The sequence below is a fragment of the Mobula birostris genome, chromosome 14, assembly GCF_030028105.1.
Source record: "Mobula birostris isolate sMobBir1 chromosome 14, sMobBir1.hap1, whole genome shotgun sequence".
Classification (NCBI taxonomy): domain Eukaryota; kingdom Metazoa; phylum Chordata; class Chondrichthyes; order Myliobatiformes; family Myliobatidae; genus Mobula; species Mobula birostris.
Window position 1 is genome coordinate 33,987,506 of NC_092383.1, and position 27,850 is coordinate 34,015,355.

The 27,850-nt window shown below is 43.0% G+C and overlaps 1 protein-coding gene across 1 annotated transcript; it reads left to right on the forward strand.

Moving 5' to 3' along the window:
• Positions 1–10,672: 10,672 nt before the first annotated feature.
• Positions 10,673–14,738, forward strand: mex3b (mex-3 RNA binding family member B). The gene is made up of 2 exons (XM_072278349.1): positions 10,673–11,396; positions 12,130–14,738. Exons 1-2 carry the CDS (start codon positions 11,144–11,146, stop codon positions 13,512–13,514), a joined length of 1,638 nt encoding a protein of 545 aa, XP_072134450.1. The 5' UTR covers positions 10,673–11,143; the 3' UTR covers positions 13,515–14,738.
• Positions 14,739–27,850: the final 13,112 nt, after the last annotated feature.

The window sequence follows — 27,850 nt, forward strand, 5'->3', positions numbered from 1 at the left end:
CCTTCTCTAGTTGGTACCTCTATGTATTGCTGCAAAAAACTATCATGCACACATTTGACAAACTCCAAACCATCCAGCCCTTTTACAGAATGGGCTTCCCAGTCTATGTATGGAAAATTACAATCTCCCACAATCACAACCTTGCGCTTACCACAAATATCTGCTATCTCCTTGCAAATTTGCTCCTCCAGTTCTCGGTCCCCATTAGGTGGTCTATAATACACCCCTATAAGCATCAGTACACCTTTCCGATTCCTCAATTCCACCCAAATAGCCTCCCTAGATGAGTCCACTAAACTATCTATGTTCTTTTGTTCAAGAGGAGAAAGAGGGATAATCTTGCAAATTACAGTCAGGTGGGTCTCACAGCAATGGTTGGTAAGATTTTGGAGAGGGTAAGTAGGGGTAGAATTTATGGGAGTTTGGAAATGCATAACCTAATTTATGGGCCGTCAGCATGGCTTTGTACAGGTCAGGTCATAGCTTACAAATTTGTTTTTGAAGAGGTGATGAAGGTGATCAATGAAAGTAGAGCAGTGGATGTGTCTGCATGGACTTTAGTAAGGTATTCAACCAAAGTTGGGTTCATCCAGTAGATGTATGGAATCCATGGTGACTTGGTGCTTGGATCCAGAACTGGTTTGCCTAAGATAACAGAGGTAGTTGACAATATATGATACAGATATTGGTGATGTTGTGGATAGGGGAGAAGATTGCCAAAGGATACAAGATATAGATTCTGGGTGAAGAAGTAACTGATGGAATTTAATCTGGCCAAATGTGAGGTATTGTATTTTGGAAGATCAAATGTAAAGAGACAACATTGATATACAGAGGGATCTTGGGGTCAAAGTCTACAGCTTCCTGAAAGTGGCCACGCAGGTTGATAGGGTAGTAAAGAAGATGTATTGTAGGGGTTCACAACCTGGGATCCATGAATCCCTTAGATAATGGTAAAGGTTCATGGCATAAAAAAGGATTGGGAACTGCTGGTGTATAGTATGATTGCCTTTATTAACTGAGGCATTGAGTTCCAAGAGTCAGAAGGTTATGTTGCAGTTTTATAAAATTATGGTTAGGCCACATTTGGAGTAATGCTTACAATTCTAGTTGCTCCATTATAGAAAGGATGTGAAGGCTTTGGAGAAGTGTAGAAATAGTTTCCCAGGATGCTGCATGTATTATAGGGTATGTGCTGGAAGAAGAGGTTGGATAAAATGGGTTGTTTTCTTTGGAGTGATGGAGACTGAGGAGGGATCTGGTGGAAATTTATAAAATGATGTGTGGCATTGAGAAAGTAGTTAGTTGGTCACAATGTCGACTGTGAGAAGACAAAAGTTCAAAGGTGGCTGTGAGGCAAGATTTTTTTTTTACACAGAGAGTAAGGGACATTTGAAACGTGCTGCCAGGAGTGGTAGTGGAAGGGAGGGAAGCAAACATGATAAAGGTAATCCAGGGCCTCTTACAGAGGTAGATGATTATGCAGAGAATGGAGGGATAAGACCCATGTGCAGGCAGATGAGATTAGTGCTACTAGTATTATAACTTAATTAGTTCAGGAATATATGATGGGTTGAAGGGCCTATTCCTTTGCTGTACTGTTCTATGTTCCAGGTGTGTGTTTGTGTGTGTGTTGGGGGGAGGGGGCTGTGTGTGTGTGTGAGAGAGAGAGAGATAAATTTAGGCTATAGGTTATTATAAAAAATGAATTATAAACAATTATTGAAATTTTCAATGCTAAGGACTGGAGATGCATGCAGAGTCTAAATTCACAGGAATGGAGTGAGGAAAGATCCCTACTCAAAATGTATTAGAAATGTGGAATTCTCAACACAAACAACAATTACTGCTAATTCAATGGTTACTTTAAATGTTAATCCAATAGATTTTTGTCAGCCAATTTACTATGGAACAAAGATGGATGAATCAAGTCAGGATATAGATCGTCCAGTGAAACAGGCTTGAGGGGAGAATCTCCTGTTCATCTGAGAGTCATTAGAGACCCAACACAGAAACTGGCCCCCTTTGCCCCATTATGCCCATTATGTCCAATCAAACCATTAACTCCCATTTCCATTGATCCCATTCTAACCCATTTCATTCTCCCCACATTCCCACCACCCCAGATCCTAACACTCACCAGCAGTCAGTAAACCTACCAAACTACATGCTTTAGGAATGTGGGAGGAAATCAGAGCACCAGGAGGAAACCCGTGCGGTCACAGAGAGAATGTGCAAATCCACACAGAGACAGGACAGAACCTGCACTGCTGGAGCTGAGAGGTACCAGATCTACCAGCTGTCTGTCCATCTGTTCTTTGGGAACTTGAAGGTATATACAGTACCTATGCAGACATTCTGTCTACAGCTTCCCTCCTCCATTTCCAGGAGATCGGACAAATGCAGCTGCACCCGTATGCATTCACTTGCGGCGCTCACATTCCACACTTCTAGCTTTTAGCCCAGCTGCTCAAGCCTGTTGCAGTGGCCCACGGGGAGGAAAAGCTGGAGGTAGTGTTGGAGAGAGCAGAGGCATGGTGAACACCCTGGAGTCCGTGCCGGTTTCCTTCCTGTCGGTGATTTCCTCCAGCGTTTGCTCGGTGGAAGACAAGCCAGACTGTGTTTCTCTGTGGCTGCACTAGCGGGTGATGATGACTGTTGTGTGCTTGCTCTTGCAGAAAAATAGCCCCATGACAGCATCCCTTGCACTGCCAATCTACAGGCCGTGACACTCAATGATCTGCGCTATATTATTTATTTGTGACTGTATGTTTTCTGTAATAGTAACTATAGGTGACGTGTGCTGTGCTTGACTGTTGATACTGTGTTTTGTACCTTTGCCCCAGAGGAACATTGTTTTGTTTGGCTGTATTCATGTGAATGATTGAATGGCAATTAAGCGTGAACTGTCTAACTATCTATCTATCTATCTATCTAAGTGCAGCATCACTTGCTGCATGTCCTAAGTTAGTCTCATAGACTCACTTAGACTCTTACAGTGCAGAACAGGCCTTTAGAACCAGCTAGTCTATGTCAACTTGATCTATTTCATAGTCCCATCTACCTGCAATCTGACCATATACTCCCCCAAACGCCTCCCTCCCATGTAATCTATCCAAACCTCATGAATCAGCATCTATCACTTCCACTGGCAGATCATTCCACATACACAACAACCTCTGAATGAATAAGCTTCCCCTCAGATTCTTCTTAAATATTTTACCTTTCACCCTAAGCCTCTAGTTTTAGTCTCACCCAAGCTGAGGGGGAGAAAAGGTTGCAGGCATTCAGTCTATTTATACTGAATACCAGAGGAAACAACACACTGGACCACTGTTACACCACCATGAAGAATGCCTGCCATGCTATTCCACACCCTTACTTGGGAAGTCTGATCACCTGGCTGTACTTCTACTCCATGAGTGTAGGCAGAGACTAAAGACTGAAGCACCAGTAGTGAGGATCAAGAAAGTCTGGACAAGGGAAGCAGAGCAGCGCTTACAGGACTGCTTTGAAACGATGGACTGCTTTGTATTCAGGGATTCATCTTTGAATCTGGATGAGTATGCTGCAGTTGTTATTGACTTCATTAAAATGTCATGGTCTGGTCCGTGAAGTCTGCATTCCGGTTCATGGTCCGGTCCATCGATCTGTATTCCAGGTTTTCCATTTTCCCTTTTCCCTTGTCCTGTTGTGTGCCTTAATTGAGGCACATGATTCTCATTTTGGACTGACTACATAAACATCTCCTGGGTTCAGCTTCAGTTGCTGGACTGTTCCCTCCCCTTCCCCTTCCTTCTGAAACCTCGCCTGCTACCTTCGCCTGAAGCGCCGCCTGCTACCTTCACCTGAAGCCTCGCCTGCTACCTTTGCCTGTGTCCTCGCCTATAACACCATCAGGTTCATCTGTCAGGGCAAGACCGGGGCCTTGCTGTGTCTAGATGAGGAACTGTCTTTCATTGTTTGGAACTGTCTCTTTGTGTCCTCACCTTCGCTAGGTAGGTCTGGCCATTTGCTGCTACCTTGAGTTGGGAATTGTCTCTGTGTCCACGCCTTCGCTAGGTAGGTCCGGCCATTTGCCACTACCTTGTGTTGGGAACCGTCTCTTTGTGCCCTCGCCTCCGCTAGGTAGGTCCAGCCGTTGGCTGCTACCTTGAGTGGGTATCTGTCTCTCAGTGTTGTGTTTATGTGTCCCGGCCCCACGTCCTGCTCCCTAGGAGGGGTCCTGACTCTGTGTAGAGCCCTGGCCCCAGATCCTGTTCCCAAGGAGGGGTCCTGGTTCTGTGTTCCATGTTCCTGTTCTCTCACAACCAAGGCTCTGCATTCCTGTTCTCTCACGACCAAGGCTCTGCGTTCCTGTTCTCACACGACCAAGGCTCTGCGTTCCTGTTCTCACATGACCAAGGCTCTGCGTTCCTGTTCTCTCACGACCAAGGCTCTGCATTCCTGTTCTCTCACGACCAAGGCTCTGTGTTCCTGTCTCTCTCAATCAAGTCAAGGCTTCATGTTCTCATCCTGTCCATGTGCCTCACCCAGCCCTGTGCTGGAGTTCACTCGTCCTGTCCATGTGCCTCACCCAGCCCGGTTGCCACTCCTCGTCCTGTAGCCACGTCTTGTCCTAATCTAGATCTGGGGTCTGAGCCAGAGGTAAGACCCAGGTTCCAGGTCCCTGCCCAGTCTCTGGCTTGGAGTCCTTGTCGAGGTTCCAAGTTCCTAGTTCCTCGACCAGATCCTGCTTTCCTAGCCAAAGTCCTAGCCCAAGTCTGTGTTCCTCTCCCATCCCTAACTCTAGTCCCGTCCTGTTCCTAGTACTTCAGTGTCTGTATCTTGCATTTGGGTCCGCTCCCAGTGCCCCCGCTATGACATAAAACCTGTGTGGATGAGTGTGTGCCTACAAAGGCTTACTGTACATTCCCAAACCAAAAGTCCTGGATGAACCAAGAGGTATGTTGTCTACTGAAGGCTAGATCTGTGGCATTCAAGTCTGGCAACCTAGGCCTGTACCAGAAAACCAGGTATGATTTGTGGAGGGCTATTTCAAGGGTGAAGAAAGTTTCAAATGAGGTTGGAGGTGACTTCGAATGTACAACAACTCTGGCAGGGTTTGCAAGACATTACTTCCTACAAAGCGAAACCCAATAGCATGAATGGCAGCAATGCTTCACTACCAGATGAACTCAACACCTTCTATGCCCACTTTGAAAGGGAGAATATAACTACAGCTGTGAAGATCCCTGCTGCACCTGATGACCCTGTGGTCTCTGTCTCAGAGGCCAATGTTAGGCTGTCTTTAAAGAGGGTGAACCCTTGCAAGGCGGAATGTCCTGATGGAGTACCTGGTAAGGCTCTGAAAACCTGTGCCAGCCAACTGGCGGGAGTATTCAAGGACATTTTCAACCTCTTACTGTTATGGACAGAAGTTCCCACTTGCTTCAGAAAGGCAACAATAATACCTGTGCCTAAGAAGAATAATGTGAGCTGTCTTAATGACTATCAACCGGTAGCACTCACATCTACAGTGACAAAATGCTTTGAGAGGCTAGTCATGACTAGAGTGAACTCCTGCCTCAGCAAGGACCTGGACCCATTGCAATTTGCCTATCGCCACAATAGGTCAATGGCAGATGCAATCTCAATGGCTTTTCACACGGCTTTAGACCACCTGGACAGCACAGACACCTGTGTCGGGATGCTGTTCATCGACTATAGCTCAGCATTTAATACCTTCATTCCCACAATCCTGAGTGAGAAGTTACAGAACCTGGGCCTTTGTACCTCCCTCTGCAATTGGATCTTCATAAGCGGAAGACCACAATCTGTGCGGATCGGTGATAACATCTCCTCCTCGCTGACGATCAACACTGGTGCACCTCAGGGGTGTGTGCTTAGCCCACTGCTCTACTCTCTCCATACCAATGACTGTGTGGCTAGGCATAGCTCAAATACCATCTATAAATTTTCTGATGATACATCCATTGGTGGTCGAATCTCAGATGGTGACGAGAGGGCGTACAGGAGTGAGATATGCCAACTAGTGGAGTGGTGCCGCAGTAACAACCTGGCACTCAACATCAGTAAGACAAAAGAGCAGATTGTGGACTTCAGGAAGGGTAAGATGAAGGAACACATACTAATCCTCATAGTGGGATCAGAAGTGGAGAGAGTAAGCAGTTTCAAGTTCCTGGGTGTCAAGGTCTCTGAGGGGACCTAACCTGGTCCCAACATATCGATGCAGTTATAAAAAAGGCAAGACAGCGGCTATACTTCACTAGGAGTTTGAAGAGATTTGCTATGTCAACAGTACACTCAAAAACTTCTATAAATGTACCAGATGTACCATGGAGAGCATTTTGACAGGCTGCATCACTGTCTGATATGGGGGGGAGGGGTGGCTACTGTACAGGACCAAAAGAAGCTGCAGAGGGTTGTAAATTTAGTCAGCTTCATCTTGGGTACTAGCCTACAAAGTACCCAGGACATCTTCAAGGAGCGGTGTCTCGGAAAGGCAGCGTCCATTATTAAGGACCTCCAGCACCCAGGGCATGCCCTATTTTTCACTGCTACCATCAGGTAGGAGATACAGAAGCCTGAAGGCACACACTCAGTGGTTCAGGAACAGCTTCTTCCCCTGTGTCATCCGATTCCTAAATGAACATTTAACCCATGAACACTATCTCACTTTTTAATAAATATTATTTGTTTTTTTGCACGATGTTTAATCTATTCAATATACGTATACTGTAATGTATTTATTATTTTTTCTGTTCTATATTACGTATTGCATTGAGCTGCTGCTGCTAAGTTAATAAATTTCACGACACATGCCGGTGACAATAAACCTGACTCTGATTCATAATTCTGCACACTACGACATGATTCCTCCTATTTTCCTACCCTTCAAGGAATAAAGTCGTAACCTATTCAACCTTTCCCTGTCTCAATTCCCAATTCATAATTCAAGAAAATGTTGTTTTAAAGGTCTGCAGCAGCAAGTTTGATTACAACAAGCAAACGGAGAAATGTGAGATCACAGTTTAGTTTACAACGCTACAGAGGAATGAGCTCCTGGTACAATCTGTATTTTATGGTGTGGGAGGTGATGCAAGCCAGAGGTTCTCACTTTGTGTATGAAACTTCACCCACACCATTTTAAGGACCTATCCTCCTGCACATTCTCCAACGCATTCCACCACAGGCCGTTGTTATAGAAAAGCATCTCTCCTACCAAATATAATGCACCCGAAGCCAGGAGTGAACCATTCTGAGAATGCGCTTAGAATCAGCCAGGTCACCTTTGTTCAAACCCACAATAGGCATTCTTAAATTAAATGTAGAAATATTTCCGATACGATTAAATGTTTCGTGGATTTCTGCCTTCTTTATAAAAGTAGCTCAGGAAAACGGTTTTTGTTTAAAGTTTTGAATTGTTTAACTGACCACAAGAAGAATCATGTAGGACACGGAGTAGGCGTGAATAATTATTATTAACAATACATAACTCAAACCAATGGCTAATGCCTGTTAAATTTGCTCCTATAATATGCACGGTAGTATGTGTTATCAAATATTATTGGTCGGCCGAGATAAATATTCAGGAGGCATGTTTAAAAGGAGGCGACAAAGAAGATTGCTCCCGACTTCAGCACGTTGCAGGTTCGGTGCGGGGTTCGTTGTTTTGGCGTGTAGTGCATGCTCTATCCTTTTCTGAACACGGATATAAGCGTAAATAAAATCAGGAAAACAGACAGAATAATTGCACTCGAGAGAGAAGAAAATACACGACCGCCTTTATTCTCGACGTGTAAAAAAATTGCATTGTGTGGTTTTCAACACAAGGCGTGATTTTTTTTCAGATCCCATGGTGCTTGACAATCAAACGGTGAACACATATCCTCTGTGAAGTACCCTACATTAACTTGCCCTAATGCTGAGACTGCGTTATAACGCTAGTTTATATAGAGTCGTATTTCCTTCCCCTTGCACTAGGGAGCTCTGGGGAGCAAAGGTGTATCATCTCTGGGACACAATTGACTTTTGGTCCTGCTTCATCTCGCAGGGTGCGCCGCATTGTCCGGGGTTCGTACATTAACAGGAGTCACAATAAGCTTTCAAACCAGGAGGACCTTAAAAACGTCTGAGTGCTACAGTATTTATCTCCGCGTTTTAAACATCGCCAGATAAATTCAAAATAGCGACAAGGACTTCGCTCAGCCTGCAGATGAAGGCCAGCAGATGATGTAAATGAGCTGCTTGCAAAAGGAGTATTTCGAGGAAATAATTTAAGACACTAAGGCAGTTAACGTGTTATAAGGTTAATGTGATTATGTTAACTAGACAGGCAGAGGGATCTGGACAAAAGCTTCCACTTTGAGGGGGTTTGAAGCAGTCTATATTAACATAAGCATTGTGCGGTAGCGCTGCCACTTTCCGTCCCAGTGATTTCGAACTGAGCAGAAGCGTCTTTTGTGATCGGACTGCTGATCCGTCTCCCTCCCGAGCCTCACTTCCACAAATAGCCTTTTCTTCAAATCAGAATGAAAAGTCGAGTATTATGGAATTCTGTCCTGTGAGTGGCTGTTACCGTTTTTAAATGACGTGTTCCTCCCCTCCGCTTTCAGTTGTCGCGCAGCATTTTTATGAAAATATTTGTATTGAAAACTCTTGCCTTTAATTATATTACTAGACACCCTGAACGCTTGACTTCATGATTCTCTTTGATTACGCTATGTTGAGGATATTACATTTAAAAGTGTGCAAATTTTTGATTGTCTGAATATAATTATATACGGGATACCGGTGCAACCAGATTAACTGCTAAAGCATGGTTACTGCAATTTCATTAACATACAGTAAAACGTGGATATAAACCAGGTATGTATAACACTGATGTTGCAAGCTTTATTCTCTGGTAATTGGTGTAGATATAAATAAAACAAATTAGACAGATTTCTTTCCCTCCCGTGGTTACTTAATCGTCATTGAATTAACCACTCCCGTAATCTCAGTGGAAATGAAAATGTAGAGATAACAAGAATGAGTAAACACTGGGCGGAAATGGGTGTGTTTACCTGCCCCGTTCATCTGTGCCCGATTATTATTATTTGATACCGAGTGTGATCGTAAACCCGACCCTCTTGGACACATGAATACGATGCTTCGTTTATATGCAAGAGACAAGAAAGAGAATTAATCCCGCCATGCCTCCCCGGCAACTGGAATGACAGCATGCGAATGATGTTAACAGTAATATTAGTATATATTGTAATTATAGAGCTGTGACTGTCACAGCCCTTTTCCTTGTTCAGGAATCCTACCGGCGAGATGCATTGGAATGGAAAAGGCACCGCAAATTCCCAGCCATCGCACACTATTTTAAATATATTCTCTATTGTGTGTGAGTGCGTTGGGGGAGGGAGATTGGATTTGCAATTAGCTAACTCGCGGAGCTGGTTCTGACGTAACTGCAATTGCATTGCCCGCTTGACTTTAAAATATAAGGCGACATTCTTTTCAATAATTGACAAAAGTTTTCTTTTGCATTTGATTTGGTTGATGGTTTAATACTTCCATTTGTACAATCAATAATACGCAGCACCTCTCCACCCCTAAAAAAACGACTGCATCGTCGCCGAACGTAATAACAATTGCAACAAAGACACGTTTGAGCTTGAGATTTGGAGCTAGGGGCTACCTGCTTTAGCTGTGGACATGAGTTAGGCGGATACGGAATGTATCTTGGCGTTTCTCCTGGATTTCAATTGGCACCACTCAACTTTCTCACAAAAAACTACCTCCAGGACAATAAGTCAGTCATTAAAAATTCGCACAACATCCCGGTAAAACTATAACGCCCATTGTTCTTATCTGCAGCTATCGTATATGATAGTGGGCTGGATCATCAATATCAGAAACAGCAACAACATGCAGCGATAATTTGTCTGCACCCTGGTAGGTACGAGATGCCTATCAATCGACTATCAGGCAGATCAGAAATTTCACTGAGATTTATATTTTACTTTGACAGGGTGCTTGTGATATCATTAAATTCACAGCTATTTATTACACCCTCTGTGGCCGATAAGAGCGATTTGATGATTTCTCAGTGAGAATATCCTGACCACTCGTGTCAGTAAATCAAGATATTGGGAGAAAGGCTCGGTTATTGGAGCCTAAGTGACAAGAAAACCTTTCAGATTGTTTTTAAATATATTCCCAACAGCTGCTCTGAATGAAAATAAACGTCTCCATGTTGCAGGTCGCATTGTTTCATTGTTCGAGAGTAGTAAACGGGAGCAGCCGCTGGGGTGGGGGGGAGGTGGGATTGAAGGAGGGTCCCATTCACTCGCGGTGCCTTGGCTCCCTCCCTCCCTCTCCGGCACAGAAAAGGGCCAATGAGGCGGCGCGCCGCTTAACCTCTGCCCGCCGACCCCGCCGTGTGTGCCTGATGTCATGGGGCCGCACTGCTCGGCAGCGCTGCCGGGGCTGAGGCTGGAGGAAGACGCGGTGAGACGGTGCTGAAAGCGGGCAGGCGGGCGAGGGAGCCAGCCGGCCCCGACAGAGAGAGAAGGGAGGGAGGGGAGGGGAGGGGAGGGGATCCAGTCAGCCAGCCAGCCAGCCTGCCTGCCGTGCGGAGCCGAGCATTGCTGCCGGCTGCCCGGGGAGGGAGGGGTGGGTGGGTGGGGGCTGCAGCTGAAATTTAACACAAAGAAACCCCGGCCACCTCCACAGACCGGCTGTGGGTGCCACCGCGCCGCGATCGCTGGCTGCCCCCTCCCCAGCTCCTCCTCCCGCTGGCCCCGTGTACCCACAACACAAAGGAAGTGGGGGGAGGCGGCGGCCGCGGCGTCACACCGGGTCCCAGGAGCCGGTCACGGCTCGGCCTCGCTCCCGGCTGCCTCTCCTACGCTCCTTCGATCCCACTCCAGCTTTTGCTCTGTCTCTCTCCTTCCCTCCCCACCCCCTCCTCCTCCTTCACTACCCCCACCCCCTCCCTCTCTCTCTCTCTTTCTCTCCCTATACCCTCCCCTCCCTTTTGCTTTTGTCTGATTCCTTCCTGCTTCTCTCGGGCTCAGCCTCTGTTCTCTCTCCCCCCCTCTCTCTCTCTCTCTCTCTCTCTCTCCCTCTCTCTCCCCTTTAATAAAAGATGCCGAGCTCGCTTTTCGCCGACATGGAGCGGAACCCCGGCGGCAGCAACAACAACGGCGGCGGCGGCGGAGGCGAAACGCTGGATGACCAGAGAGCGCTGCAGATCGCCTTGGATCAGCTCTCGCTGCTGGGTCTGGACAACGACGATAGCTCTATTTACGACAACGAGCCGAGGAAAAAGAGCGTCAATATGACCGAGTGTGTACCCGTGCCGAGCTCGGAGCATGTAGCAGAGATCGTAGGGAGACAAGGTAACGAGGAACCTGGGGTCCGTGCCCCCAACCCCTCCCTTATGAGTAAAATATTGCATTTTGGCTTTGATGCTACTGATTGAATACATTGTCTCTCTCTATTACATGAAGTAGAGTTGCTTTGCATGGTCTTGATACAATCTATGTTTGTACTGTATCTACTTTATCTCCATCCTGTTACAATGTATCTCTACGCTGTGCATCTACTTTGCATCCTATAGAATATCGCCTTACATCATGCATCATAGGCTGACTGTTCTATGTACTATATCCTCATTAATTACAGTCTATACCGCACCTTCACCGTGCATCTATGATACACACAATTCCATGCTGCACTCTCTACGCCTTGCAAACTGTAAGGGTCCTTACTCTGTGTCTCGCATGCAGTCTTTTGCATTTGGGAGCATACCTAGAGAAAAAAAAAGACATACTCTGCTCAGTTTAGACCTGTGAAAGAGTGAGGGAGTAATGTTTGCAGCGGAAATCTTGTACACTGTTTTCGGACTGTTGGCTCGAACTCTCTCCCCCACCCCCTTTCCTTGAGTAATTGAGTAACTGATGACAAAGGAGAGTACAGATATGCGAGAAGAGCGCATTGTGCGGGTGAAAACGCGTCAGGCCAACCTGCTCGGAGTCTCGGTTTTATTTCCACCTGCTTTTTTTTGTGTGCATTGGTGACTAAAGGATAAGATTTGTTTTGTGTGTCTCTGTCTCTGCATTGTTTCTAAAGGTTGCAAAATCAAAGCTTTGCGGGCGAAGACCAACACCTACATCAAGACCCCAGTGCGAGGGGAGGAGCCAGTGTTCGTGGTGACCGGCCGCAAGGAGGATGTGGCCATGGCCAGGCGAGAGATCATCTCAGCGGCCGAGCACTTCTCCATGATCCGAGCGTCTCGCAACAAGAACACGGCGCTCAACGGCGCGGCGCCGGGGCCGCCCAACCTCCCAGGTCAGACCACCATCCAAGTGCGGGTGCCGTACCGAGTGGTCGGGCTAGTGGTTGGGCCGAAGGGGGCGACCATCAAACGCATCCAGCAGCAGACCCACACCTACATCGTCACTCCAAGCCGAGATAAGGAGCCCGTTTTCGAAGTGACCGGTATGCCCGAAAATGTGGACCGGGCCCGGGAGGAGATCGAGGCTCACATTGCCATGAGGACTGGCGGTCTGATCGAACTGACCGACGACAACGATTTCCACGCTAACGGCACCGACGTGGGCTTTGAACTGAACGGAGCGGGCAGCCTGTGGAGCAAGCCGACTCCGGGCCGCAAACCCTTCTGCAGCTACCGCAATGACAGCTCCAGTTCGCTGGGCAGTGCCTCCACCGACTCCTACTTCGGGACGGCCGGCCGCCTAGCCGACTACAGTCCGCCCGCCGCCCACTTCTCCGTCAACGGTGGCCACGCCAACGGTTTCGCTTACAGCGACTCGCTCCCCCCCGCCGAAGCCGAGCGCGACTTGGGCTTCGAGTCGCCCAGCTTCGACCCGGCGCCCGCTCCCCCCGCCTCCGCCATCCTGTGGTCCCAGTATGAGCGGCCGTCCGCCGCCGCCGCCACTAACGGGGTCTACCCACCCGCCGCCGCCGCCTCCAACAACGGGGCATCGTCCAGCCAGCAGCAGCAGCAACGGAGAGCTAACGGAGGAGGCCCTCCCCGGCTCTCCCCTCCCCCTCCTCCGCCGCCGCCACCCCCACCTCCTCCGCTGCAAGCTAACGGCGGCCCCGACCACCACCCGCTGGCCCGTCGGGTGCGCAGCGACCCGCTCAGCGGAGTCGCTTCTCCCATCGGTCTGGTACCCTTCCCGGCGGGCGGAGGACCCGGCGCTGGCGGGATGCTGCCCGGCGCCCACCTCGCTGGCGGGGTCCTCGCCGAAGCTGGCGGATCTTGCTCCTCTTCCTCATCCTCCTCTTCGTCCTCCTCGTCCTCCAGTATGAGGAGGAAAGGCAGCCGCGACTGCCTGATGTGCTTGGAGAGCGAGGTGATCGCCGCCCTGGTCCCCTGCGGACACAATCTCTTCTGCATGGATTGTGCGAACCGCATCTGTGAGAACAACCAGCCCGAATGCCCCGTGTGTCGCAAAGCTGTTACTCAGGCTATACGTATATTTTCTTAAAATGCAAACAAAATACTCCTTTGTAATACCGCATCCTGAAAAGTTAGCAAAAAAAACCTACAACATCAAACATATCGCGTTTGTTATGTGAAATCCGCAGGTTTAAGAGAATTCTAAAGCAGAATTGCATTACAGATTGAAGTATTTTATTCTTTTTTGACTTGAAAAATTATATTTCGTAAGGCAGATGTTTACAAGTATTTTAATTTAATTTCAGTGAAACTTTTTTGTAGCTGGGTTAAAAAACTTTTTATTTTCGAATGGCCTTTTAACTAGGGCACCACGAACACTGTATGGTTTTGTTAATAATCACACAATACTGTTGCCTGACTGTGAGACCACGCCAAGCAGTATTCAGGAGGGAAGGAGGTTCAGCAAAAAAAGTGAAAGAGACTTTTAAAATAAACCCGCTTCACCCAGCATATTTTCTAGTCAATGATATAAAACATATTTTATTCTATATTATTACGAAAATGAAATTATAAAGTAGCAAAAATCAATGAAAGGAAACAGTTAAGCTTTCTAACATTTGTATAAGTAGAATCCAGTGAAAAATTACAGATTCTGTTGCACCACTATAGTTTTTAGTATTTCTATTTTAATACATTTGTTTACCACTTGTTTATGTATATGTAGGTGAAGTTACTTGATCGTAAATGTACTTTATTGAGCAAAGTTTAAAAACGAAATATATTTTATTTTATGATAAAGGGCCTTTAACCTCATGGTCAAATACTAATATTATATTTGCTGAGACAAGAATTGAAATTGTATCAAGAGTTTTATTTTTCTGACATTTAAAGTTCTACATAATAAAGGTAAAACTTAAGTAATGGTGCTACTTCATGTTTTTTTAAGTATTTCTATATAAATAAAATTGGTACATGGAATCAATAATTCTTGAAGCATCTGTTGGTCTTAATATACTACACACACTTGTGGGCATGTGTAGGCCAAATTCTTGAAAGAAAGCAACAAATCTTTTAAGTAAGCAATTTGTGAATGGGTTAATGAGATGACAATGGGAGATGATATTTGCATCAGTACAAAGTACCTGATTATGTATGCACACTATAGATCTATTTAAAAATCTGTATTATAGTCATGCTAAGATACTGTGAATACAATAGTGTACTACAGCTACATTAATAGTTGCTGCATGTGCTGTTGGCTTGTAGTTCAGACTGTTAATTTGCAATAAATGCCAATTGAATTATTTTTAAACTATTGTGGATTTTTGAAAGTAATTGGGTAGGGGATTTACAATTAACGTTTCTCTAACATTGTGCCTAACTGTTCTCTGAATGTGATAGATCTAAGTTAATTTCTGTGTTTGGTGTGGTTCTGAAATGGTTGGGGTCTCTGGGCACTTAGACATATAGACGAAAACTCCAGCTGTCGTGACAATAATGGACCATAGCAGACTTGGCCTTATGTGGCTCCAGATTCAATGAATTGGAAACGTTTCCTTTTCACTAGCCTTGCATGACCTGTCTTCTGTTACAGTGAAATTTTTCAGTTGGACTCTTTCCAGATAACATGAAGCTACAGCTGCTATTGCCAAGTGCTATTAGGTGTGGTCTGAGTTGAAGCTCAGACGGAAAAGTTTCTGAAACAGTAATGCAGATGTTCTATGGGGGAGAGAATTTTAAACAAAACACTTTTCTGTCGACCGAACTGGTGAGAGTGGGATCCAGCCACATATACAGATTTTTATGGTATTCAAAGTGCTGACTGCAGGTAAGAGTGAAAAGTACTGCAGTGGAGAAATTAGCTTTCAAGGGGAGGGGGAGCTGTGAAATTATGGAATGAAGCTATAATATCTGTGTTTCATGCACTATGTGGCTTAGTTTGGTGAAACACAATCCATGTGTTACCATGAACAATGTATCTATAACATTTGCCACAGATGGATATTGCTAGTGCTATTAATCTATAAATTACAATTGCTTCATAAACCTTAAGACTAGAATTAGAAATATTTTAGATTTGCTAAACTGCAGGTTTTTTTATGGCTTTATTTGGTAAACTGCAGCAATCAAGTTGTGTGGACTTTAAAACAGAATTGCTTTGTCTTCCTCCTATTGCTATTTAGTTACAGTTTACACATATAACCAACCATTCTAATATCCAACACCCAATATTATGGCAAGAAAGGAGAGAATGAAATCTAACTTCTGATATTAGTCTTATTGCAGTCTTTAGGAAGTTGCCGATATACTCAAGCTTGTTTTCCAGAATGTATGTACCAGACACCTCAATTGCTATTGGTTTACACCAGTTATGGGACCAATACTGACCACTCCTGTAAGATTTATTAACATGCAGAGATTTGACCACCTATCTTATGAAACCGTGGACCATAGCTAGAACCATAAAACCCATAAATATTTTCATTTCTTATACTGTTCCATATAAAATTAAGGTTATTAATAAATATAAAAAGTGCAGACTTTGAACATGAAGGTAAAGGGTGGATTGTGTTTTGGTGTTTCTTGTTTTGTGTATCAACATGCTAAAGTCATGTCATATGCTCATTCTTCTTGGTAATGTAGATGTGTGCCAGTTCAACCTGGTGCAGGGCATTAGTTTCGTTAGACAATGAATAACTTCAGTATGATTTTTTAAAATTTTGTTTAGATCTCACTTTATTAAGTTTAAGATGGAGTAGGTCTCTGGCATCTGGCAGTGGCTGTTCAGTAAATCACTTGGGAGTGTGTAACAGTTCACTCTGCTTCTGATATTTCTTTGCCATCACCTGTCCGTGCTGTTGGAATAAATCTGTGTCCTTCCCTTTGGGACAGCATAGTATAAAGTGCATTGGGCCCATTTTAAACTCTTTCCTCATGAAACTTGCAATGGCAATGATCTCTGTGCATTTCTGACCTCGTGTCCTGTCTGGATAGAGTTTGCTCATTCTTCCTGTGTTTGTAATTTTCTCTGCATGTCCAGGTTCCCTTCTGCATCCAAAAGGCATGTAGGTCAGTAGGTTAATAGGCCAGTGTACTTTTGCCCTAGGTAGATTAGTGGTAGGTCCTAGTGGGGCAGGGGAGATGATAACGTGGAAAGAATGAAAATGGCATTAATGTTGGATTATCATAAACGGGAGGCTTGAGATCAGAATGGGTGGAATGGCCTATTTCAGTCTGTGCACTTATTATTGGGTTGGTGTTGTCCCTATTCATTATTAGTGACATTGAATGCTAGGTGTCAGAGGAGGAGAAATGACTGGAATCACAATCTTTCACCTTTCCACGGCAAACTGCACCTATACGCCACCCATAACAGTAATTTGCCCTCAGTTACTCCTCGGGTGACCAAGAGATTGAAACCAGGCAGTGGAGGAAGAGTATTTCAGTGCTTTAGTGCTGTGCAGCTTAAGGTGAGTTGCCAAAGTAAAAGGAATACGTTTTTATGTCCTTTAGAATAGCAGCCTGTCACTGATGGATTTTTCCCTAGAACCAGCCGCTGAGGCCAAAGGTAGCCCCAACTATAGACCTTTTGAATAATTCAGCTGAGCCTTACCCAACTAAACTCCACATGGGCCAGGTGGTGCCGTTATTCCCTGGGCCATAGGGAGCTCCATTACAGAGTTTATGATCAACAGGTTTACATAAACTTACAGTTACCTTTTTACCAGGTGGCAATAAGCTGATAAATTTCTCATTTACATGAGCACCAGTTATTTTGTATCTGACAATAAAGGTGGCTGACTATGCTGCTGTAGATAGGAAGCTGATTCAGAAAGCACTTCACAACGAGTTAAAAACAAAGCAAGACGGGTTTGGCCATGGGAGTGGCACGAAGCAGCCTTTTCCGAAAGCTGTTGCAGACACGGAGTTCTGATTGACCTCCCCCTATGCAGTAAGATTCCCCACACATTTGTAATTAATCTGTCATCCAAGATAATTTATAGCCACCTACCCATTCTCATCTGGCAGATTAAAGCTAGCCAAGCACATTAAGCAAGTACAGTGTCTCTTGGATCATGTATGAACATAGTTTAGTGACTTCTTGGCTCTACATTTTTTTATCCATGACCCAGATTAGATTTTAGCCTGGTCCAATTGGCAGATACGAGCTGCTGACTGGAGCTGGAGAATCCAATGTGTAAACATGTACAGTATTTAACTGTTCCAGGGCTGCCGGGGGCACTGTTTTTATGTCAACAATAACAATATGTGATAATTATAGTACTGAGAAGTGATTTGTGACATTGAGCATCTAATAGCTAAATCCAAACGCTTATTATAAAAAATGTTTACATACACAGTGTGCTCATAATAAACAAGGTAATATAAGGAGACCAGAACCCGGATGTGAATCTGACGTTTCCATTGGGCAGTATTCCAGATGGTGAGTAGGCAAACCCAGCCAAATTTCCTTGGCATTGGTCCGAGCTGAAGGCCAGCCCTTGAAGCAATGGAGACAGAAGGAACTTGGCAGGGTTTTCACCACTGGTCACACTTCAGTAATCCCTGCTGGGTGTCTAGAAATATAGCACTAGTGAAGATAATGACGCTCTCTGCATTCGCCTGCCTAAGCCTTAGGATTTGTGAGTGCTCCCAGAAAGGGTTGACTAAGACAAAACGTTTTACGTTTCATTGATGCTGAAAGAAATTTTGTTTGCTGATATGTGCTGGAAGAAATAAAGTCATTGTCTTGCACTGTTCAACAGAGAAGAATCAGAATTGTCTTTTGAAGATTGTCCCTTAAGTGAAGAAAGATGTATTGTCAAGTGAGAAAAAGAGGTGCCTCACATTCACCTTTTTCCACTTTCCTTCACGTTTAATGAATTACATTGGATTTGTTTCAGCAAATTCTGCGGAAGGGAATTAATGTTTAGCTGCTGGTTGATATGTTCCTATGTTGCACATAGCAGTGGGGATCAGATCAACCATTCCTTTTGCTTTGACATAATATTTGGTCTTGGGTACTCAGTAAAGTTGACCTTTAGAGCTGCATAAATTTGCTAGCAGAATCTGTAGTTCCAGGAAAGTTAGGACAGTTGAGGGAAAGTGCAGTGGCTCCAAGAAAATTCCTAGAATATTGCACCAGAATCCAGCCGCTTGATTGATGACCTTGATAGAAGTACGCATTCGGTCACTGATGATAAATGGTAATTGGTCTTGCAAGCTTAAGTATTTCTGATTGCAGTGTTGCTTTGTTCCCTGAGCAACCAGTTGAGCGACTTGCACCAAATGAAGGAATACTAATTTTCCCCTTTCTCACTTGCTGTAAATTATATGCAGAGTCAAGAGAATTTCTTTATCCCAAGTGTTTGTCACTTCCTCGCTTTAAAAACGTGGACTACTTAACCAATGGCCTCATTGATGATTAGGTTGTTATTTCATTGCTACTTGTGGGAGGTTATTGTGCCAAATTTGGCTGTGATCTCTCCAACGCTGCAGGCGGTTATCAGTGCTTCCAGATCCCGAAGACAAGGGTTTCGTAGGTTGAAAGCACAAGAGACTGCTGGTGCTGGAATCTGGAGTAATAATCAAGCAGATCTGTGGGGGGGTGGGGGGAAATGGGACATTCAACACCTTGGGTCCCTTCAGCTGCTCCTGATGAAGCATCTCGACCTGAAATATCGACTGTTGTGTTCCTGACCACAGATGCTGCCTGACCTCCAGTATGTTTTTCATCTGGTCTGGCAGGTCACTTAGCTAGTTAATAGAATCAGGAAGATTTTATGGGAATGTGTGAAAAGTAAAATAGGATTCAGGTTGGATTACTTCATGTTGATGCTTGATGGTCAACTAAGACAGACCCAGCGGGCTGGTGTTCAGATGTCCAATGACTTTTAAACATCTTTCAGGCCTTATGAGCCATGCAGGTGCATTGAAGATATCAAGACAGTTAAACTTAACCCCATTCACATTCAGCTTTCACTCATGCTTTTTACAGTGGATAATTACTGAGAACTGATAGCTGACTAAAAGGGGATCATCTATAATCCTGCCTTCCCCGATTTCTACTGTCCACTGCTCAGACTGAATGAGTGTCTTGTTCCAAATGAGGAAAACAGACAATCCAAACTGTGGTGGCATCAGTTTGAAATAAATTGCTTTTGAAGGTCACAATGCATATACCATCATAGGTTTATAACATGCACATTTAGTCCTGATTTTTCCAGTTTGCTTTGCAGGGTTGATACTCCTGCTTTGTCATGAAGTTGGGCTAACTTCAAAGCTCATGTTCCTGGACTGATTTCCTTTAAAATTGCAGATTATGGATAATGAAATAATTGCATTTTATAAAGGAATTTATAGTATTCAAAGAGTAATTTAACTTGAATGGAAACACATTTCACAATATATTTGATGTTGCAGATCTTGACCACATTTTCTGTAGTTATTTTGTTTTATTCTTAAAAAAAGCTATATCAAAATCCTATTGATGAATATAACAGTGCCACGTAAACTCAGTGTCCACAATAGTAGGTACCTCCTCTACCTAATAAAGTGGCCACTGGGTGTATGTTCAGGATCTTCTGTTGTTGCAGCCCATCCACTTTGAGGTTAGATGTGTTTATGCATTCAGAGATGCTCTTCTGCATAGCACTGTTGTAGTGCATGGCTATTTGAGATACTGTCAGCTTGAACCAGTCAGGGCATTCTCTGACCTCTCTCACTAACAAGGCTTTTTCGCCCACGGAATTGCCGCTCACTAGATAGTTCGTTTTTCTTTTCTCTCTTTTTGTTTTTTGCACCATTGTGCAAATTGGATGGGTTATCTGAAGCATAGCTTGAGTTAAATCTTATTTGTAGTGGAAGAGAATTCCTGATTAGATAGTCGTTTGCAAACAACTTTTGTTGAAATTAATTCCTTCAATGACGTGAATGTCACCACTAGAACCATTATCTATCCTACCTATTCTATACTTCTCCAAATCTTTTGGAGTAGTTAACAATCAACCGCACTGTTGGGTTTGAAAAGACTTTTAGGCCAGACTGAGTAAGAAACTTCTCCAAGCAACTTCAGTGAACCAGATTAATTTTTTTTTCAAAAATCTGTAAGGTTTCATGTAAATAAGATGTTTTTTTAAATTTTATTTCTAATTCTACTGATAGCTTGAATATAAATTCTACAGCTACTATAGTAGGATTTTATTCTCTCGATCAACATTCCAGAACTCTGACTGTTAGTCCAGCACCACCATAGATCATCAAAGGATGGAATATTCATCTTTAATTTAGAAGAGCTGTTTTGAAGATGAAATGAGCATTGTACTTGGGTGAGGGTGGACTTAGTGAGTGAAAGGGCCTGTTTCCATACCGTTAAGTCCCTATGACTTGATGACATGAATACTCAATAATCCAATGAACAAAGTTATTCAATTTACTTATTGTTGAAAGGATCATTTTATGAATGAATTTCGGAGAGTCTTGCCCAAGTTTTTCTATGTCAATTCAAAGTCAGCTAAAATGAAATCTCATAGACACTGGGCACTTTCCATTAATTAGCTCTTAACATTTTATTTTCATGTGAGGCCTAGGAATGGGCCAGGTTGTGCTGATGGCTAGTGCACACTTCCATCCAGAACCATTAGTTTGCTGCAGGGTACAAGTCAGTACTGAGAGTCCAGGGTACGATTCAAGATTCAAGGCTCTCTGAGTGAATGTAATTTTTTTTTTGTTATTCTATGTAATATTAATGTTTTAATGGAATATCATTAGTCAACTATTTTAAATAATTTATAACCATATCATTTTTAATTTATTTTAATTATTGGAAGATATTCCTGATCATCAGAAACTTTTAGGTAGAGTGTAAAGATCCTTGTGACAGCATAAAACACATGAGGAGGGTTTAGGGATAGGATGTCAGTATTAGTGGGAGCTGTCACTTCACACAGCAGAAATATTGCTTCATATAATTGCTAAGTTGACTGATGCTCATCACTCACAATAAATTCAAGTGCAAATGAAAATCAAAATAAGTGATGCTGGAAAGCTGGAGTAAAATGTGCCGGAAGCACTCACCAGATCAGGTATCAGCTGGGGCAGAGAAACAGAGTTAATGTTTCAATTTCAGATGCTGCCTGATCAGATGAGTTTCCAGTGTTTCCTGTTTTATTACCTTTAAGGATAACGCCACCTTCAATAGTAATGAAGTTAGATTAAATTTATTGCTGATAATTGTAATTATAAATGATTGAGGGAGATAGTAATAACTTAATTTCTTTGATAAAGGACTTCAAATTTAAAGCATACATGCTTGCACTTCTTGTTCCTCAACCAGGTATGCACTTGCCTCCGTAGAGTTTGCATTTCTGCATCTAAGGTTGTGGCATCAATGTCCACTTTTGGCTAAGGCCTGGGCTACCTCTCCAGGAGACAACTGAGGAATGGTTACTAGAGATCCTTCTTGCCTTTCTAGATGGATATAAAGAACCCAGTTAAACTATTCAAAACATTGGGAATTTTTTCTGCGTTCATACTAATCTCTCAAACAGCACCACACCAGGGAAACTGCTTATGGTCTCGAATGCCGTTAGCTAGATAATTGCAAATGGACCACCAAATTTCTTGCCATACAACCCGCAATCTGAAGATAGCCATCACTTTGGCACTTCTGTACAATCAAATAAACAACCCTAAGATTTCTTTTATATTCTTTATACTCAATTTCAGATGACTTTTAAACATTTAATTTAGAAAAGTCAGCTTCAAACTCCTCAGGTTTTCTAATATCACAGCTGGATCCTTTGGGCAGTTCAGGTTTCTATTTTGCTGTCCAGTTAGACTGTTAAGAGTCTTATCAACACTGGCACAGCTATTTGAGCACTTTATAAATAGCTAAATAAATATGTTTCAGATTATTGTACATTGATAGTTAAAGTAGTAAAGATTTTAGGCAACTTCAAAATTAGATAAAATTGGGCAAACATTTAAAATTCATGCATATTTTCAGTTAAATGATCCATTCAACAACAGGTAAATTGAATAATTTTATTAATTGATTCACTGGGTCTTAAGGTCATTGAGTCATGGGATTTTATGGAAACAGCCCTAGTTTATGGCAAATTCTGATCAGAGATGGTCGGTTATAGGGCTGAGTCCAACTTCAAAAGCAAAATCCATAATTTAGAGCGACATTGCAATGCTGAACTGAGGGACTGCTGAGGTAAAGTGGCCATGTTATTGGGTATACCTCGTTAATACAAATATAATCAGCCAATCGTGGCAGCAACTCAGTGCATTAAAGCATGCAGACATGGTCAAGAGGTTCAGTTGTTGTTCAGACCAAGCATCAGAATGGCTTTGAAATGTGATCTTAGTGACTTTGACCATGGAATGTTTGTTGGTGCCAGACAGGGTAGTTTGAGTGTCTCAGAAACTGCTGATTTCCTGGCATTTTCACAGACATTGATGTCTAAAGTGTACAGAGAAGTATGCAAAAAATCCCAGTGAAACAAGTTCTGTAGGTGAAAATACCTTGTTAATGAGTTCAAACTGATAAGAAGGTGGCAGTAATTCAAATAACCATGCATTACAACAGTAGTGCGCAGCAGAGCATCTTTACATGTGCAACACATTGATCCTGGAAGTGGGTGGGCTACAGAGGCAGAAGACCACCAATATACACTCACAGTGCCCACTTTATTAGGTGTAGGAGGTATCTATTAAGGTGGCCACCAAGTGCATGTCCAGTCCTTCAGATAAGTTCATTTATGTTCTCAGGTGTATGTGAAAGGTTCCACGGCAGCATGTCATGAATAGGAAATCTCCCAAGAGCATGGTCCATATCTCTCTTCAACAAGGAGGAGAAAGCAATATTTCTCCTTCTTCAATGATCCAAAGTTTGTTGGTCACTCAAAATGGCTGGCACTTTCTCCTTCATTACAATATGACTACACTGCAAAAATTATTTTATTGGATGTAAGATGTTTTCAGTTCATAGTACCAAGAATGCTCTTATGTTATTCCAGAATTCAGTTTCCCATTTTAATTTGACAAATGTTGTTGGGTTTAGGTTGAGATAGAGCATTAAAATTGCATCTTTCTGGGTTCAGGGAATAGAATCGGAAATCAGGATATTTATTTATTTAGACGCAGTGCGGAGTAAGTCCTTCCAGCCCTTCGAACCATGTTGCCCAGCAATCTTCCAATTTACTCCTAGCCTAATCATGGGACAATTTACAATGACCAATTAACCTACCAATCGGTACATCTTTGGACTGTGGGAGGAAACCGCAGCACCCAGAGGAAACCCATGCAGTCATGGGGTGAATGCACAAACTTCTTAAAAGCAGCAGTAGGCCTTGATCTAGAGTATTACAATCTGACCATAACTATGCTAAATTGAAGAATTCAGCTGACCTGTTCCTGTCAAGCCTGATCATAATAATCCAGCCCAATATCTGTTAATTCCTTTCATATCTGGAAATATCAGACCCTGTTTGTGTGAATTCAAATAATGAGACTTTGTACTTTTCTGGGGCAGAGATTTCAAAGGATAATTTCAATCCTAAATGGCCTGCCCTAATTTAATACCCAACCACTAGTTCTTGACATTTTAGCTAGGAGAAACATCCTCCTCATATCTATCCTGTTGAACTTTCTTTGTATTTAGTTTGCTTCAGTTTCATCATTTCTTGTGATAGATCAGTTTCATCATACCTCAGCTGGCTTCACCTCTCTTTGTGATACATCCTCAACATCAGAAAGCAATGCAGTGAATCTTCATTACCCTCTTTCAACTCTCCTTTGTTTAAGGAAACCAATATTGTACATATGATTGCACTGTGTCTTTTTATAAATGTAATAGAATTTATTTTTGTACTCAAATTTCCATCCAAAAAGATTAGTGTACAGACTTACTCTTCCTACTAATTGCCTGTTGTGTATTAGGTTTCAGAGATTCATGTATAAGGATATTTAACAACATTTGAACATCAGTATCTTCCACTCTTTCACCAATCCGTCTCTGTTTATTCCAATGAAGCAGGTAACTTCACGGTTTTCTATATTATGCTGCATCAGTCATTGTTTCAAAAAGGCAACAACTGTACCAGTTCCTAACAGGAACAGGGTAAGCTGCCTTAATGCCTGCTTTCCAGTAGCACTCACGTCTATGGTGCTGAAGTGCCTTAAGTGGTTGGTTATGGCAAGAATTAACTCCTGTCTCAGTAAGGACTTGAACCCACTGCAATTTGCCTATTGCCACAACAGGTCTATAGTGGATGTGAACTCATTGGCTTTTCATGTGGCCTTGAATCACCTGGATAATATAAATGCTTATATCAGAATGCTGCTTATTGACTACAGCTCAGCACGTAACACAATCTGAATCTTCTCAATCTGAGCCTCTGTACCTCCCTCTGCAAAAAGATCCTCAACTTCCTAACTGGAAGACCACAGACTGCAGATCAGAAATAACATCTCCACCTTGCTAACAATCGACCCTGGTGCACCTGAGTGCCCATTGCTCTGCTCATTTTACACCCATAACTGTATGGATAGGCTAAAATGCTACCTATAAGTTTCTGACAATATAACAATTGTTGGCAGAATTTTAGATGATGACTAGTGGGTGTACAGGAGTGAGACATATCAGCTAGTTGAGTGGTGTCACAACAACAATCTTGCACTCAACATCAGTAAAACTGAAGAATTGTTTGTGGGCTTCAGGAAGGGTAAAACAAGGAAACACACGCCAGTTCTCTTAGAGGGATCAGAAGTGGAAAGAGTGAGCAATTTCAAGTTCCCAGGTGTCAATATCTCTGAGGAGCTATTTGGGCCCAACATATTGATGCAGCTACAAAGCAGGCTAGATGGTGGCTATATTTCATTAGGAGATTGAAGTAATTTTGCATGTCACCAAAGAGATTTGCAAATTTCTACAGATGTACTGTGGAGAGCATTCAATCTGGCTGCATCACTGTCTGGTATGGTGGTGGGTGGGGGGCAGCTACTGCACAGAGCGCTGTAAACAGTCGGCTCCATCATGAGCACTAGCCTCTATAGTATCCAGGACAACTTCAGAGAGCAATGCCTCAAAAAGATGGCATCCATCATTAAGGACCCCATCACCCAGGTCATGCCTTGATCTCAGTACTACCATCAGGAAGGAGAATCCTGCCGGCACACACTCAATGATTCAGGAATAGCATCTTCCCCTCTCCCATCCAATTTCTGAATGGACATTGAACCTATTAACACTACCTCACTACTTTTTTATTTTTATTTTTGTGCTACTTATTTAATTTAACTATATAAAGTATATATATATATTTACTGTAATTCACTTTTTTTTCTACTATTATGTATTGTGTTTACTGCTGCTGCAAAGACAATAAATTTCACAACAAATGCCAGGGATATTAAACCAGATTCTAATGTACCATACTGCTGTCCACTCAGGATAAAATGGATGCCGTATGAAATTTTCTCAGAAGTGATGAGGGGGAAAAATCATTTAGAAAAGGGTAGGGGATGTGGATATCAAAAGAACATGGAGAGGAGGAAATAATTTGAATTAATCCCTGCATCACTGTTCATTACATCACAACGTAGTTAAAGAGACATTCAGAAAGGAAACAGATGCTTTGGCCCATTGAGCCTGCCCTGCCCAGCAACAGCAATCCTACATTAATCACATTTTTTTCCCATCTCCCCTTATATTTCACCACTGTCCTGCACACTAGGAGCAAATTGCAGTGGCCATATAATCTCTCGACCTTTGGGATGTGGGAGAAAACCAGGAACACTCAGAGGAAAGTTTACATCATTGAAGGGAGAATATTCAAACTCAATATAATCAGCACCCAAGGTCAGGATGATAGCCAGGACTCTGGTAGCACAAGGCAGTGGCTCTTCTGGCTGGGCTGCTGTGTTGACAAATAGAACCAAAACTTAAGGTTAATATGGAAAGAAGGAATAATAATTCCACATGAGACAGTAACAAAATGTTAAACTGAGGCCTTGCCCCTCCTCTCAGGTAGATATGAAAGCTGAAAGAGAAAAATCTACACTCAATCAGAAATTAGAGGATATAGTCAGAATTTTTGGCTAATGCAATGTTTTAAACATTTCAATTACTTAACTTGACTGCCTCTTATATTCCAGGAGCCATAAACACACGGGATTCGACAGATGCTGGAAATCTTGAGCAACATGCACAAAATGCTGGAGGAACATAGTAAGACAGGCAAAATCTATGGAAGAAAATAAACAGGCAGTGACTTGGGCCAAGACCCTTCATTGGGACTGTTGATTCCCCTCCAATGATGCTGCCTGACTTGCTGAGTTCCTCAGCGATTCGTATGTGTAACTCAGTTCCAAGAACGTCTGACCTGAAGAAGCTCGATTCCACTTGTTATCTCAGATTGTTTATATTTTTCCCTTTTTTCGCTCCAGGAGTGGAGCATCTGACCACTCTGACCCACTGAACATGTCATCCCATTTTGCTTTCTTTCTTGGTCTATGTTGTCTGTATTTTTACTAACTGCTGCCAGATTAACCAGATAACCTGTCGACAGCTTACCCCATTGTCACTCCAATTTTACCCTACCAGAGGCATTCCCCTCCCCAGAGCTTAACCAGCTTCCTTTTACCCTTTCCTACTTCTGACAAAGGGCCTTTGAGATGAAACGTTAACTCTGTTTCTCTCTCCACAGAAGCAGCCTGTCCTGCTGAACATTTTCAGCATTTTTTGTTTTTATTGTATTCTATGTCACCCTTCTGCCAAAAGCAGAATTCCTGTTGTTGGTGTTGGGAATATTAGGCTTCAAGTTGTCCTCGGATTATCAACAAAACAGACTAGCAGAAACCATTTATTTTTAGTATTTGATTTTATTGCAGGTTTTGTGAAAGTGAATGGAATAATTTATACATGTGGTTAAAAAGTAGTTGATTCTTTAAAAAAAGTTGCTCTCTAGTATTTTCTAGCAAAAACTTTTAAGCTTGTGAAGTACTGTGGGGAGGAACAGCATGTGACATGGACTTCCAGATGAATGAACTAAGTCAACACACAAGGAATCATTCAAAGGACGATTGGATGCAACAAATGGGGTGTTAGTTTCTCACTGGGTGGTGAATGGTTCTCTTCCTTTTTAATTATTGGGTAATCTTGTGAATTTCCATAGATTGTGAATTCTTCTGTAAATCCCAAGATCCGTCCCCTGGAAACATGCAGTAAGAATAAAAAAAAATTGCTTTTACAAATTTCCTTCACAATATCATGTTCTGAAGAACTTTACAGCCAATTCAATACTTTTGTTGTGTCATCAGTGTTGTACTGCTGGAAATAATGGCAGATAAAGTATTCAGAGTGAGGACCCACTAACAACTTATCAACTGCTTGGTTAAGAGATAAATATTGACTAG